The 16,459-nt window shown below is 32.6% G+C and overlaps 2 protein-coding genes across 2 annotated transcripts in view; one reads left to right on the top strand and one right to left on the bottom strand.

Annotated features, from left to right (window-relative positions):
- The window catches only part of VWA3B (von Willebrand factor A domain-containing protein 3B), a 36,292-nt gene extending 29,513 nt beyond the window's left edge, over window positions 1-6,779 (top strand). Inside the window, exons 15-17 of the mRNA XM_051213408.1 lie at window positions 1,382-1,660; window positions 2,919-3,123; window positions 5,950-6,779. Coding sequence (XP_051069386.1) covers window positions 1,382-1,660; window positions 2,919-3,123; window positions 5,950-6,087 — 622 coding nt within the window. The 3' untranslated portion in view covers window positions 6,088-6,779. The remainder of the gene's footprint in view (window positions 1-1,381; window positions 1,661-2,918; window positions 3,124-5,949) is intronic.
- Window positions 6,780-9,548: 2,769 nt separating this feature from the next.
- On the bottom strand, window positions 9,549-14,721 carry MS3_00005350 (uncharacterized protein). The gene is made up of 5 exons (XM_051213407.1): window positions 14,308-14,721; window positions 14,144-14,275; window positions 12,709-12,778; window positions 10,832-11,097; window positions 9,549-9,764 (listed from the first exon to the last, which is right to left on the bottom strand). The coding sequence occupies exons 2-5, from the start codon at window positions 14,183-14,185 to the stop codon at window positions 9,639-9,641; spliced, it is 504 nt and encodes a 167-aa protein (XP_051069385.1). The 5' UTR covers window positions 14,186-14,275; window positions 14,308-14,721; the 3' UTR covers window positions 9,549-9,638.
- Window positions 14,722-16,459: the final 1,738 nt, after the last annotated feature.

Genomic DNA, 16,459 nt, shown 5'->3' with positions numbered 1-16,459 from the left:
CTTTATCAATAAATTCGCATCGTTATGAGATCGACAGTCAACAATGATTGTCCATTATCTTTCGGAACGAAAAAAACGAAGTACATAATGGCTGATTCAAACATCTTGTTAAGTTCGCTACTTGATAATGCAGAATACAGTTTACGGCTACGACACTCGAACGTTGGACTTCACCGTCGCAAATCAGAAGACAGAAGGAAAGCTGGAGAAGTGTTTATTTGGTAAGAATCAAAGTGTACAGAAAATCATGGGTATTTAAAGATATTAACATTTGTTAAATCAACATTACATTTTGGCCAATCATGCTACTGACCAATAGTAGCATGTCACGTTGATATTCTAGAAAGCTCCATCATGTTCTGATTGGCTGGAACTCTTCGGCTCCTTTAGGGCCTCTGCAGGCTCCGTTGTATTTCTCGGAAGGCGACTCAACACATCTTATAATATCTAAAATGAGTAATAAAAATGTCTTGTTAATTTTTTTTGAAGTTAGCTGTATGACAAATGCAGAATGGAATTAAATGTCAGACTGACTGACTATCTAATCAATTTAAATATATAATAGCAATAATGAAAATTCAGACGATTATTGCATTAGCACTATAAGAGATGGCAACAGATATTATAAAATTCAACGACAGTTACCACTTTTCATCGATATTTCATTTCATTATTCAAAGTTTTCGAATAGAAAACAGAAAAGAATTTATGTATTTTAAACAAATTGACTTTTTGGTATTATAACATACATCAATAAAGTGACCACTAAAAATGAGTAATATTCGTGTATCTCATTTATTTATTGATAGTTTGAATACTACGATGTTAAGGTCAATTGTAATTTGTCGGTTATGATGAATGAGGAGGATCAAATGACAATCAATCATTAAGCATATTGTTATTCAACAAACAGTATGGCTGATCGTTTTCAGTAAAAATGTTATATCTGGTGGTGATGTTCACCACAGTCTGTTATAAATATTGATTAGGATTGAAATAGATTCTTAATGTTCTAGTGAGAATCTGTTACTCATGGTGTTCAACCATGTTAAGGGTAAGATATGAACGTTCACTGATAAGTCAATAATAGTTGTTTAGTATCACAAATCAACTGAAGTTGAAAATTTGGCTAAATACATTTTGACTTAATTGATTTAAAGCATCATACCCATATCAAATTCTGAGTCATAATCTATATTCTGTGTACGGGTTCGTAAGTATCTACTACAAATTTCCAAATAAGAACAAAACATCTATGAAGAACTAGCTGACTTCTAATGTTTGTCTAGCTATACAGTGTTATCAAAATCCACCATTTGAACTAAATAGTTGGAAATCTTGAAATTTCACAAGGCTGAATGCTTGATTATATTTTTTTTAGTTATACAATTCCTAACTGGTTATCTAATCATGGTCTAACTGCAAAAAAGCTTCGTTTAACTGATCTCTTAAAATCATTCACAGTTCGCTTACGTCCAACATATATACCAGCATTAAGACATCATGTTGTATCTGAAGTATTAAAACAAACCCTACCAATAGCATATGTGAATAAAAAAAAATCTACAAAATCCCCTGAGATTCATTTATTCAATCCATTGGCAATTAATTTTGAACAATATGAAAAAGATCTAAGAAATGCATTATTCCTAATTGAGAAGTAAGCGCATGGTATAATAGTGTTTCATCTTTCATTAAAGATACATTTTTGTACCAAAATATGAATAAATTTGTTTGAATGTACGTTTATTTAGGTTTTGCATAACTATTCTCATTTATAAATGACATATTAACAAAACGTTAACAACGTAATATCTGATTGTAAATCATAAATATATTTGCATAATAAGCGACTTAATTTTTAAGACAAATTAACTATTGAGAGGAATTGAAATTGAATCCAAGTCGTAATGCATTGGTTGCCAGTATTTAGGCGGAAAACAAAATAAGCTTATTTAATGGTTTTCATTGACTGGGGTTGTGATCTATACGTTATAGTGTCCTAAGCCAACGAATTCATGCAGTCTTGCAAAAGAGATACGATATCCTCGCGATGTATTAACTCAACTAAAGTCATTGGATTATTTCCTTTAACCTGATAACTAATACATTTTAAACCTTGATAGAAATGACTTATGTATACAATACAAGAGAATGAAAGGAATTTATTGTTTTATCTTTGGTAACAATTTTTTAAAGTATAAGCAGTTCATATTTTATAATCAACCATTATTTATGCAAGTTTAAGGTTATGGAGATTGTTGAGTTTAAATTGATATCAGGAATGAATCCATGCTAGATCGCCATTGAAAACCTGGAAGCACAAGACGGCCATTTCGTCCTAGTATGGGATTTCCCAGCAGTGCGCATCCACAATCCTGCACACCAGACTCGAACCCAGGACCTTCAGGCTCGCGCACGAACGCCTAACCTCCAGATCACTGAACCGGCGTCAAACGATGTTAATGTATAACTTCAACCAATACACGATATTGCGCGATCGTCCACCATTGTCTTCAATGAGTAACTGCCTCACAACAGATACAGTTGAACTCCGTTGGCCATGGCTTCTCACTAGAACTCCAGGAAATTCATTAATAATTTGTCATTCATATAAGTTAATGTGGTTATTTAAGATGCAGCTTTATGTAAAATAGAATAAACTTTCTAAGAATCTTATTAATGAGTTTCTTGTAACCAGCTTTATGAGAAAGTAAAATTTCAGTAAATGTAATCCTATGAACGACTATTAAATAATGACATTTTAGCAAAATAGAAAACTATGTGGGAAAATAACCAAACTTAATTTTTATACTGAATTTTTAGAAACATTTGTATATAATAGTGTTTCTTTGTTCAATCGAAATTTACAACCATTTTCTGGGTTTTTGATGAATTTTTTTTCTTTTCTCTTATAGAAAACTAATTGAAATAATATTTGAATATATCGATAATGATTCTTTAAATAATCTGCGTAAAGATGTTAATCTTGATAAGTATACAAAGTGGCGGTCAAAACTATGTTGGTATCAAGATTATGCGAATATATTGAAAACTTTTGAAAAGAATAACTGGCCATTTCCTCAAAATGAATTTAATTTACTAACAAATGAACTTGATATGGTATGTACTGTAGTAAACATTAGTTGAGTTTCTTTTTTTCAAGGCTGTTATTGAAATACCATGTAGGTATTTTTCACGTACTAGCTTTCATTGGAACGAATAATGACCTAATGAACTCTAACCAGCTTACAAAAAATAAAACAAAAATCAAACAAATCTGATGTGAATACTTTACGTATTAGTTTATTATTATTTAAGCAAACTCAGATTCGGAACGATGATGCTAAAACAAGCTCGTAGATAAAATATTGGATTGCGAACGATTAACCTCTGGATCATTGAGTTGACATCTAATTTTTTAAGAGTGTAACTTCAATCAATCTTGTGTTTGATCTTCGCATCCAGGTTTATTTTGGGGATGTTAGATCCCCAGAACTCACTTGGTAAAGGATCCAATTTTATAATTTTATTTAGAAAATTTAAATTTCTTTGTTTTCGCGCCAAGGGTGCTCATGTCACCTTACATGTCGTATTTCCCAATGGGAAATATCTTTAATGCTATTTGTCCGTTGAATCTTTTAGTATGCTATTTGGTAACTCTCCCCAAGGGCGGTTTTGTACTGTATATATACGTTTTGAATTGTGTTTGTTGTTATCGCTCTTTTCTGGCTGTTTGCAGAATATACTTCCCCATTCCAAGCTTGGACTTCATCAATAGCTAGCTTACTGGTCTTTGGTCACCGAGACTTTTTCCTCGTTTTCAGATTAAGTGAACTCGTGATAGCTTCAACCCTAGCAGTTTATGAATACCGACTGCCGAAGAGACTCATACTAGGACGAAATAGCCATTCAGTGATTCCAGGTGTTTAATGGTTTTCCTGCCTCAAATTCTGAGCTTCTGAGTCATTCATAACTGTTCTCTTCTGTTTTTCTTTCACTAATTTAAATTTCTTTTCCGAATGGTATGTTCAACACGTAATCACCGCTGGTACTGTTACTACCTCTTCTATTCTGTGATTTGGCCTAACAATCTATTTTATCTGTGTACTGATGAAACGTTGTACATATGCACCAGGTTCTGCGTTGCGACTGAATGACGGGTCTTTTTGTTTAATTAGCAGGCGTATCAAAAAATACATTTATTAATTCAGTGATGTTGAGCTCTTCAAGTTGGATGAGAAGCTTTTATTGTCATTCTGGACATCTTCTGAGCCTACTTCGTGAAGAAATAGGTTAGAGAACTCGACAACATTAGAAGCATCCACCTTGGAAAATTTAAAAGAAGTCAAAATTCGTTGAATTGTCATTAGATATGTTTAACAAATTGTATAAAGTCAATGAAAAATTTTAACAAAAATTCTTATTCACTTTATAAAGTTTTATAAACAATCCTTCAGTATGATAGTCGTATCAACTGATCAACACACTACATTCCTTTCAACAAATATGGCATTGTATACAAGTTGTTCTGTAAATTTCGTATACAAACTTTTGACATATTAAAAAAATACTTTTCTTCATTTATCTTCTGCTTTTATAGTCAAGATTTTGAAGTAGATTATGTTTATAGATTATTTCATTTTGAATTTACTGATATTCAAAATCATTCAATCATTTGATTTTAAACAGCATGGGACCTGACACAAATGAAGATAAGATCGGGTCTTTATAGTTCACAACATTAAGGTTTAATAAAATTGATAAGATGACAATGATAGAACTATTAATAACAGTAGGAAAGCTGATCGTAAAAAACATAGTACGGCAAGGAAGAATGTTGCCGAGAAATTAAAAATGCATAATAAAAAAGTTAGGTTTTTGGGAAAGGAAAGTAATTAGTGAAGTCGTTCCATCGAGAGTGAATATGTGCTATGCAATTGGACTAAAGTTATCGCTTATGAACTTCAACCTGATAATTTATAATTTATTAAACAGCCCAGTTCAATAAGCAGTGACTTCATCAGTTCACATCGAGTTATATTTTACCCACCACTAATCAACTTTCCACTGTTAACAACCATTGGATATGGAGATAAGCGAGGTCTGATCACGAGTAGTTCACATCTCAGTGGTTTCAGCTGATGAATGCTCTAAATCTCATCAGCTTTTTTATTAATTCTATTTAGTCTCCTAATACTAATTTAAACATTACTCATTTTATGATTTCATCGTTCCAAGACATTTTCAGTTGAACTGTAGTGCTTTTGAATTTTGTAAGACGATATTTCTTAAGCATAAACTAATACGGACCAGATTGCTGAATGGTGTACTCATCTTTTGATGACCGGAAAAACATTTGGTTACAACTAAGATTGTAGAGAATTTGTAATCCACTAATTCATATAGAATGATGAGGCAATATCTTCACATCTAGAAGTTTACGGATAATTATGACTACAAATATCAAGCTGAATAGCATTAAAACATAATCTTTCATTGGTCATTCCTGATTACTATTATTAGATTCATTTTTGGCAGGTAAGCCTACACTCTTGGTTACTATATCATCTAGCAAACTGCAATGTTACTTTGATGCTTCAGTAGTACATCAATCTGCGATTGCGTCCGGGTAAATAAACATGAAGTCGATAGCTGATTTACATTAACATTTGATCTAGTCGTGTATCAAATAAAACGATCACTTAAATAAATACTCCGATTCAAATGGTGGTTTTATTTGTCCTTTGTTTCCAGCACTAAAAAATAATACAACGTTTCTTTTGTTCTAATTGTACAAGTACGTCTGATCTATTCTTTACTGTTAAAGTAATATGAATTCGATCATTTTAAAAATTCATCTTAATTTTAAGATTTATCAATTATATTTCTATACTGAAGTTACTACTAATTATGTAATGACACTTTTAATCGAATTTTAAATGACAGGGACAAAAATATTTGAATGAAGCAAAACATTTGAAAAATTCAGGAAATTCGCATCGATCATATAGAACTTTGAAGCAGATGAACTCGACATTTAGTGATCGTGCACCATGTGGCCATCCTTATAGAATTCATCACTGAAAAATAAATAAAATATATTATAGTCAGAATATATAAATACATTACAGACCTTTTCACCGGCTAACTTTTTAAACAATGTGCTCAGTATTATTATTACGATTATTGTTTTAATGTTGATGATCCATTTTGTGAAATTCGTTCTGTTACAAATTAAGATTCAGCTTATGAAATATTTAAAGATATATCATGTAAGCAAGCTAATTGCGTAGATCAGTTTTCTTACTCATGATTTGTCTTATATTTATTGTATGAATTTTATATTTGTTAGTTTCTCAACTGTTTTGTTTTCGCCAATATACTGGATTATTTTATTTTGTTATATAGATTTAAATGAATTATTTTATTATTATTGTTGATTTTTTAATTAGTTTTGTGAAGATATGTTAAATTTATAGGTTGTATTTATTACTAATTGGCCTCAGTTGGGGTAGCATTGAAAATTTATGGGCACTAGACAGTTGTTTCGATTTGGTATGTGTAATTCTTAGTAGTCCTGGATTCTATCCCTAATAGAGCCATAGGTCCTCACCAGATGAAGAGTACCATACTAGGGTAGTAAAGTATTTAGTTATAATCTCACGTACCATTACATCCTTACTATCAATAGTTCAACATTCCAGGACCTTAAAATGATATTTTATTACTGATATCCACATTGATTATCGTCATTATTTCATGCAATCTTATTTAAAGGCTGGACCATACTAATCACTTCATGATAATAAAGTTATGATAACATTTATTGTGACTGGTATATTCTAACGAAGATTAAATTATGGGTAACATCAGGAAACTATTTATGGACCGTCATTATATATATTCTTACTGCATAAGTGTTAAGTAACTGGATTATATACATTCATATTCCCTTTATCATGAACTTACATTTGATTTATTGGCTGCAGTTATACGATTTACCATTCTTGATATATTCCCTATCTATTAGTTACAGTTTCTCACTATCACAGCCACTTTTGGCTTGATGCTGTATGATGCGGTTCGATTTACTCGTATATCAACTGTGTATATCTGAAACACTTGTTTCATACAGTGGGAGCTGAGATTTATATTCTGGACTCAAATGGCCCGGAGTAGACGAAAAGAACTAATAAGGACTAATAGTTGACTCTAGACTGCTCGCACCGTTTTTATGCGTCATTGATTTGACACAGTGTCAAGGTCATATAAGTCTTGTTCTGATTGGCGATTTAGTCACATGGTCATGACAATGACTACTCTCTTTACTTAAAAAAAGCCACCAATCAAGGTTGTAAGATAGAGGCATTCAAGATCAAACTTTGTACTAGACCATAAAGCAATTGATTATTAAATTGAGCTGTATCACTAGGCGTAGATCACCTGGTTGCTATATGCGCAGTTATTACTACCAGCGATTGAAAATCTTGTTTGAATTGACTCACATTCGGGCACGATTCAACAGATGCATCCAATTTATATTTTCTTCTAAATCCTCAGCCTAAAAACCAATCCATTTTTTAGTCTGCCAATTCCTTATTCAATCCTGAATCATATTCTCCATTTCTAATCTTTTCTTCTAACAATGATACTTTTACTATCTAAACTACCTTACTATTCGTCTTCATAATTTAACTAAATCAGTTATCTAGTGAATAATTAGTTAGTCCAAAGATAAATTACAAATTAAGCAAGAACTCGATATTTGTACTAGTTGTTTGTATCGATCGAAGAACTTAAATAACCAACCAGCCTCTGATGTACCATTGCTTTTGCATATGATACAAATAACTCATTCTGAATCAAATTTCGGTGCATCGTGATTAAAATCTAATCAAAGGCGTTGAAAAACACTGATAAGGATTTTCCTTAAATCAGTAAATGTGTTAATAAAGAACTTTATTGTTAACACAGAATGTTACGGAATTTCAAACGTTTAACACACTTCACATCAAAAGGAGTAGCATCAAATGATTCGATATAGAGATTCAGTCAAAATTAACCTAATGAGAAGGTCGAACGTTGGCAACCAGGAGTGATCTAATAAAAGTACATTTCATTGGCTAAGAAACAGGTCAAATTCCTAAGGATAGAGTGGTATATATATGAATGAGTATTTGTGCATTTGATTCGGTATCTCAATACACTTTCTTACTCACCATTGTGTTCTCACTCAAGCGATCAGTTGGATTTTAGCGCTTAGCACACTGTGTATCAGAATCATATTTCGGACACTGCGTATACGAACATAGTTTACTAAGTGATATTTTGAGAATAAATTGCAACGAATACCATCTTTATGATTATTAATGTTCGTATATAATCAAAGCAATATTTCTAAACTATAAAGTTATCTGTTTATACTAAAAGCAGTGTAGGGTGGTAGAATTATTTGGCCAGTAATGATAAGTTTTACTTAAACTTAATACAACGATTGTAACAAAATTAATCCTGGCATTTATTCTCATTTCAATTAAACTAGTTATCCACTTGTGCGGTTCTGAAATGGAACATTATTTCCTCTAAATCCGAAGTTCTCAGAAACCAATTTGAGGATGTTTTCTTACTTTTCCATGACAAAATATTCGTTGGACCCTCTTCGTCCACTAGTCCTTCTTATCATCAGAAAAATATTTGGTACTTCGGAAATGTACGGCTTTCTATGGACAAAACTAACTTAACCATCTGCTTATAAATTATTCTCGAATGTTCCAATGTAGTCTCCAGAATAACAGTGTACTTTTATACTCCAGCTGCTACGCACCCATGAGCACAACTGTGTTATATCTTTACCTCAAGTTAATAAATATAATAAGGCTGGAGTATCTGTAACAGTAGTATCCCAAGAAGTATGTCAAATGTTAACGACTCTCGACCTTCATTCATTTTTTAATTTGTTGTTTGCACGCTACTTTGTAATTATAAGTAGTCTAAATTATAAGCTGAGCATTTCTAGACCTGCACGAGCATGTGATATTCTGTTGCAACAGACTTTCTGTCCCCATCCATCTATAAATTTTACTTTGTATTCCACCAGTTCATCAACTATTCTAGCTGGACATTCTATTGCTCTCAACTTGAAAAACTTTGTTTACTTTGGACACGTTACCCATTCAACAAACAGTTTTTATTGTAATCGCACTAAATTCTGATATTCTCATTGGAAAGTCATATGATGTTTTCTCACTAAAACTAGAACACTACGACAGAAAGTTAGATTGTTCACTGAGTAACTTTTATTGTTCATAATCTTAGTGCTCTTGAGACATACTTTATCCCTTAGTTTCATGACTCTTATGTGCAATTCGGTATTTTGGTTGCTTTTATTCATAGTAGGCAAGTTTAAATACAATATATGGATAGGGTATATATACCAGAAAAATTGCAGCCTACTTTGAGAGATCGACTAAGCGAGATTTAAAAAGAAAATTCTAGAAATAACACTAACTAGTGTAAATATTCACCATGGCAGAACAAGTATCAAACATATGATTGACATTTATTAAAGTTATTTCTCTATTTTTTTCTCTTTTACTCAAAACATACTCTTAGTAAACAAAGTCTGTTCTTTTAAATCACAACTGAGGTAGACATTGACTCCATTTGTACAACTGTTCTGCTTCTTCTAGTTTATCAGAGATTTCATCCAAATATTCATGAGCAAGCAGATCGGTTTTTTTATTGAGTGAGTTCTGTATACACTATTTAAAAAAACATATATAGATATAAATTTCTTATGTAAAGGTCGACGAATGTGTAGGATTACATGATCCCTACTACTAATATTAAATGTGATAATACGAACGTAACCTTACTGAATCTAATTAATAAATCATCCTTTAAACTAATAATAAGCGACTTTAGATCTTACAAATTGTTAAGGCAAATAAAAAGTAAGTGCTGTTACATAGATCGCGGTCCCTTGAAACCTAGAATTTGATGTTCAACCTTCCAATATAATATGTTTTGTCATACATGTTTGCCAACAATCGTTTCAGCATCTCTTAATAATACTATGCATTATTTTCTAACGTTACTTCCTGTAAGAAACATTATTGCGTTACCACCATAACCAGGCAATCCATAAATATCTCTATTGAAATACTGAATAACTTGACATGGTTGTTAATAGGTATAATTCGCTGTATACGTGCTTTAAATCTGAGTTGATATGCACACAACAGTTTGAGAAGACACCTTTCTGACGCATGTCTTCATTAGTTACAACTCTGAACAGAAATAGGTTTAAAACTTATAAATAAACATTGATTTTATGAAGTAATAATTACAGGAGTAACTAAGTCGCGAATATGGCTTCCAAAATGTTCAGTTGATAAATGATCACGAGTTCATTCAAATACTGGCTGTAAACTAATTCAATAGTTTGCTGAATTTTACGAGTTTGCTTAAAAACAAAGATGAGATCACTTTTATATAGCTAATTATAATAAATAAATTATCATTTTAGTAACAAATGGCCCTAGTGAATACTTTACAAAACTGAATTATTCTAGTATCGGAGAAAATATGGCACTGAATACTACCCTAACAATATTTGTGAAGAATCTCAGAGAACAATCAATTATTGTCAATTCGTATTGTGTTGGGGCACAAAAATTGAATTTTCCCACACTTTACGCAGATAATGAGACAGAAACTAAGTAAGAATAGATCCGAATATATGTAAATACGTTCATCAAACATTAAATATCAGACTGTCGGAGTAAACTAATAACAATGAAACTGAATACAATTTCAGTTAACTTACATTCATATTTCTCGGGACTTTACTGTAACTATTAAAATAATTCATCTGTTTTTGGGTTTTCTTTCTGTGTTGCTCTAATTTATTCTGTGCCTTACCACATTGAACCAATTTTTGTTTCATTTGAAGCAGTTTGTATCGTGACATCGGACCTAATACTTCAGGCTGTACTGTTGTAGTAAGCAAGTTGATAATACGCTTCAAATTTGGCTTGCAGTTCAGTGATGGTAATTCAAGTACATCAGATAAATAATCCAACCTTTCGACAACTAAACATATAAAAATGCAAAACTGTTTTGAAAATTAGAAATAGTTCTAACAAACATAAATACCCCTCCAAGAAAATCTTGCTTTTCTGCTGTAATTCTTAACAACTCACAAAATTGACTGCCTTTTCGATGTCAAGAAAAAGGTTTTTATGGGAAAGTTTGCTCTCAAAATGAAGCAGGCAAAAGGGTGCATATCAATGATATCGATTCTGTCATACAATAAAACAATGTTACTAACATATAAAATAATTGAACATAGTGAGTAACAATGTCTCTTAATCCTTCCTTTCGAGATTTTCGCGAACCCATTATTTTTAAAATTAACATTCATGAAAATTTTTCTTCGATACAGAGGTCATTGGTACTTCTTGAGTTTTAACTTACACATTTTTAACACTAAATCTTGATGAACAACCACATTCGATACACATTTTCATAGATCTAATTCTTTATATTTGACATAAAACTGCAAACTCATACAGTGAGAGATATAATAAAGTAACCCTTTGTACTACTATTTTAGTGAACAAGAATTCAGGTACGTTAAATAGTTTTACTGTTTTACATCAGATCACACAGTGCCTTTGTAAAACATAAAAATCATACATTGAATACATCATTTGCAGGTATTCATTGAGTTGTCTTTTACATATTTTATCATAATTCCGATCCTGCTTTTATTCTGATTGCTGTTTGTTTTCCTTCTATTTATTTCATTCTTGTGTTAATAAACAATTCGATTCCATCTCCTACTACATACTACCTATTCATGTCCGTATAAGTAGCGCATATCGCACTATAAATTGAGTTTAGCAATTTTCATAGTCAGTTACCCATTATTGGTCTTTTAAAAACAGATATTTATTGTCTCAAAACGTTTTCTTGATATTTTATCATCGAGAAAGTAGAAACTGAACTCACTTTCAGCTTTACCGCTGGTCGACGCTTGTTGGTAGGTAATTTTTATGCAGGTGAAAATGTTTGGTAGACATCTTTAACTAATTTTTTCCCAAAGTGGACATGAAAAATCTGCCAGTAATAGATTAATAGCAAGTTCCTTATATATGTAATCCATTTGTCTATGGGTCATTCTGTTAAGTTTAAACTATACATTGCACTGAAATAATGGTTTCCTTAAATGGGACAATAGTTGGTCATGTAGACCAGGCATTTTTAACCCTGTTGGTTTAAATACATTTGCAAATCGGATGGTAATTTCCGTTCTCCTAATCAGTGCACTTAGATGCCTTTCAGTCATTTAAGTCTTACTTTTGCTCGGTATATTAAAACAACTTGCTGTAATCTTATAAAAGATAAATTACGGAATGTAGTTTGTTGCTTTTATATTTATTCGCCACTATAATGAAGTGATTTATTTTGGCGTCAAAGAACACTAATTTATTTTATGTGCAATCGTACCTTTACTGCTGTTAACTAGTAGTAATTTAGTGCGTTATTTACATTTCCTGTCACTTGCAAGTGTACTCAGAACTCAATCAAATCATTTCATGTCACATGGTTACTAGGTCTGAATTATGTAAGTGGTTTTTAGCCCAATAGAGATAAAGACATTAACATTTTTTGTCTACCTGAGATAAAATTGAAACAAACCTTTACCATCCAAATGACGCCAGTGATTCTGATGCCCTCCGTAGGCAGCCGGAAGTTCTTCAATGAAACGCTTTTACACAAATAAATATGGAGAATAATATACTTTAAGTTAAGCACTAACATACATCATCAATGATTCTATCAAGATATCTGTAACTTCATGTACATATTGGAGCAGAAATATCAAAGTAAATTCATTTCAAATATTCTTTCAGCATCTTAATGTGAATCGACTGAACGACATAGCTTTTTTTAATTAATAACCAACATAGCATCGTGATAAAGAAATAACAAGAAAATCATTCCCTAGTTACGATCAGAAAACATTTTAAACCAATTAGTTTATTCGCTTCAAAAAGAGTCAATCGTCAGCCGTCTATCAAATGAGGACTTTAAGAAAATAACAATAAAAATTGAAAGCATATTTCTTTATTTACCATATTTTGGAAACCATTTTGAACAGCAACAAGGGTAAATTTACAATAGGAACAAGCAAAGCACTTACTGTTATTAGACTAGATACGTTGGTGAAAAATCAAATCCCGAAAAATAATCATACAGAATGGAGATACAGTTAATTTACCCGGTTTTGAGACTTAAGTCCTAAAACGACATTCCCAATAAGCTTGAACACATAATTTATTTTAATGACTGTGGAAAAATACATAGTAATTCAAAAGTCTACTGCACAGTGTTACGTCACAATTCCTTGCACGGTGTAACCAATATCGTTTACAAAGGTCGCTTTTATTCACTAAAATGCGTTTGAATACTTAAGTTTAAAATACATTCATATCGACTTCCTCTGAAACCTCGTTTAAAGGAAGAATACTCAGAGAGTAAAAGAAACATTTTGACTATATCTTATAAACCCACCATTATTGTTTGCTTTGATTGGCTTATATGTTACTCGTACAGCAACCCATAACAACAGTCTGCTTGTTAGTACAATATTCAGAGACTTAGTCAGTCATTTGATGACTTGTCTAATGTAGGGCTTTTGTGCAGAATGACAGGTGTTTGAAAGCTGTGGTCAGTTAACAGAGACTTCAAATGCTGTGTCCATTATACGTTTTAGAATATACACTGCATCTATAGATCACATCGTCAAAACAATAAACTCAAGCAATTAGTACATATTCTATTACGAATGGTAACACACTTAGTCGAGTTTAAAATGTGAGTAGGAAGTTAGTTCTACGTCTTAACAATTTGTGAGACAACGCGCAATTATAATAATTAAATCATATCAAAGAACGAGAAGTGATTGTGTACTGATAATCTTTATTTTTAGTCATTATTCCCAAGCTCCTAACTTTGGGGAAATTTTGGGGTTCTTGTGCCATTTCCCTAAAATTTACTAGAGCGGCTTCCCCAAAATAGGTCAAATTTTCCCCAAAATCGGAAGCTTGGGTAAGAACCTTAACTGCTTTACCTTTCGTGTAATTAGAACATCTGAAAGACACCTCTCTTTCATAAAATGAGGTTGGAAATAAGCACTTGAATCTTCAAACACTAGATCGAGGTATTTTCTTCTACCGATTGATTGCACGATACACTTCGTAATCTGAACACGTGAAACGTTTTACGTAATCTTACATTGTTTGCATTAAACAAACTCACAGGAGAAATATTAGTAAATGAACAAGAAATATTCTTCACATTTACTTTGAAACATATGACCGGAGGAAATTTTACCCCATCCAACCAAAATTTTCGAAGTAATAATAATACTATTAGTTACCTAAATAAAAGAGCCGTGTCACATAATCTATCTGAGATTAAAATTCGGTAGTCCTCAGGTAGAAGTATTTTAAGGAGATGTTTTTTTGGCAGATTTTCCTAGAACTTAATGTAAAAAATGTTTACAAACCAAGATTTTTATTACAAATTTAAAGATCTTAAATATCTGTTTGTTGTGATAAGAGAACCATGCTTTTTGAATGATTGTCGCACAGTGTTGTCGGTTGTCCATTAATTGAAACTACGCTAGCAACTAAGTCCACTAAGGTCGAGATTTTGAGAAATACAAACATAAGGAACGCCAGAATGTTTCGATAATATAATCAAAGTTGAAAAAGTGAAAAAAATCTGTTTGTATAAAAGTTTTGCTGTTATTCACGTTTCTATAACTTTAATACTACAAACATTGTTATTAACCTCTTGAACTTGACAGGGATCGGTGAACTGTTCGATATTCACTAACCCGACTGTCGAAAGATTTGTCTGGGGTTATGTGACATTTCGCTGACACTACACTGTAGTGCATACGAAATTTTGAGGTAACAATTTCAGATTTCAGTTCTCAGTTTATTGTCATCAGACATCTGTGTTGTTACTGACCGTAATATACCGCCTAGGAATTTTCTAACTAATAGAAAGAACCATTTGCCTTCGTTTGAGAAGTTCGTCATATCAGTTACCGAAATCGCCTTGCCTCTATTGATCTATATCAGTCCTTCCGATTCTCTGCTCTTTTTTGCACCATAAATTTGATGTATAGAAACGAAATCACAAAAACTTTACAGATTGAGTCAAGCCTTTAAACAAACACATCCGGACACGTTATAGAAGGTAGGCACATTGCATCGTCTTCAGCAGATAGGACAAGTGATTCATAACCTGAGTACAAATTCAACACTGTACTTCGTGAAGCACATTACAAAGTCCATCAAGAACTTAACACCTAGATCACAAGTTTTTTTCCACATGTCAAGCCTACTTAAAATGCGTTCCCATCAGGCATGGCTACAGCCCCCTCAATTGACAGCTATAAGGAGAGACATGACAACACTTTCCTGCCCGTAACCCTAAATAAACTGACTAGTCCTTTATTGAGACTGCAAACGAGTGGTTAGGTTACTTTTACTGAACTTTGTGAAAGACATGATATCGTAGCGGTAAATAAATCCCCAAAAAATAGCTCTGTAAGTTTTCAACATTGGATGCTGACCACATTAGTTTTTATGGACTCACCTAGGTGAAGGCGCTCGGAACGCCGTGCACAACATCCCCTGCAATCACTAGCCAGATTAGATCAGACTATCCTCGATATATTGATAGCCTATCAAATTTATCTTCGAACCTCCTCGCTTCTGTCTTTTGATTTCACTTGGTGGGTACGCTTCATATTAGAAGGTTTTACTGGGTAAAGCGTTGTCGAACTCTGAATACCTGTGGCATCTTAAGTGGTGAAGCCGACGTGATCTTGTACACCAAATCATAAACTATGAGTCTGTTCCTTTTTAAGATTCTGTAAATCATTGCCTTATTTTAATTTTTTATACATTGTGATATTTATTCCGTGTTTTTGGATATATATTTTGTCCTGCGTTTATTCTCGTACTTGATATTTCGCCATGACCAAACAGCCACCCAGTGTACTTAAGTTAAAGATTATGTTTCCACCTTCGTTTCAACTAATGCCCTTCTGGCCAAATAACATCGAAGCCTGGTTCTGCTACTCAGAAGCTGACTTCTATGAACACGACGTGATCGACGCACGTGCACAATTCCTCACAGTAGTCAAGACACTACCATGCGAATTCGGCAGGTACACAACATCTGGAATGTTTACTAGTGATGTTTCAGAACCCTACGAAACACATAAAAGCAGAGAGTTAACCCATAGACAAAGGTTAGACCAACTTCTTAATAACATCAACCTGCAAAGCAGTTCTGCGGCAGACATGTTGCAAAGAACGAGAGAGATTATCGGCCAAAAAACATTCAATGATGGCCTATTCAAACA

Source organism: Schistosoma haematobium, chromosome 3, assembly GCF_000699445.3.
Source record: "Schistosoma haematobium chromosome 3, whole genome shotgun sequence".
Classification (NCBI taxonomy): domain Eukaryota; kingdom Metazoa; phylum Platyhelminthes; class Trematoda; order Strigeidida; family Schistosomatidae; genus Schistosoma; species Schistosoma haematobium.
Note: the sequence above shows the minus strand (reverse complement) of the source record. Positions and strands in the feature narration are given on the sequence as shown.

What these genes read in the sequence shown, in the direction of transcription:
- MS3_00005350 (XM_051213407.1), bottom strand. Translation starts at nt 14,185, where the DNA reads ATGAAAGAGAGGTGTCTTTCAGATGTTCTAATTACACGAAAG. An exon ending in ATGTTCTAATTACACGAAAG is followed by an intron (nt 12,779 to 14,143) that starts GTAAAGCAGTTA and finishes TTTGTGTAAAAG; the next exon opens with CGTTTCATTGAAGAACTTCC. An exon ending in AAGTCCCGAGAAATATGAAT is followed by an intron (nt 9,765 to 10,831) that starts GTAAGTTAACTG and finishes TTTTTTAAATAG; the next exon opens with TGTATACAGAACTCACTCAA.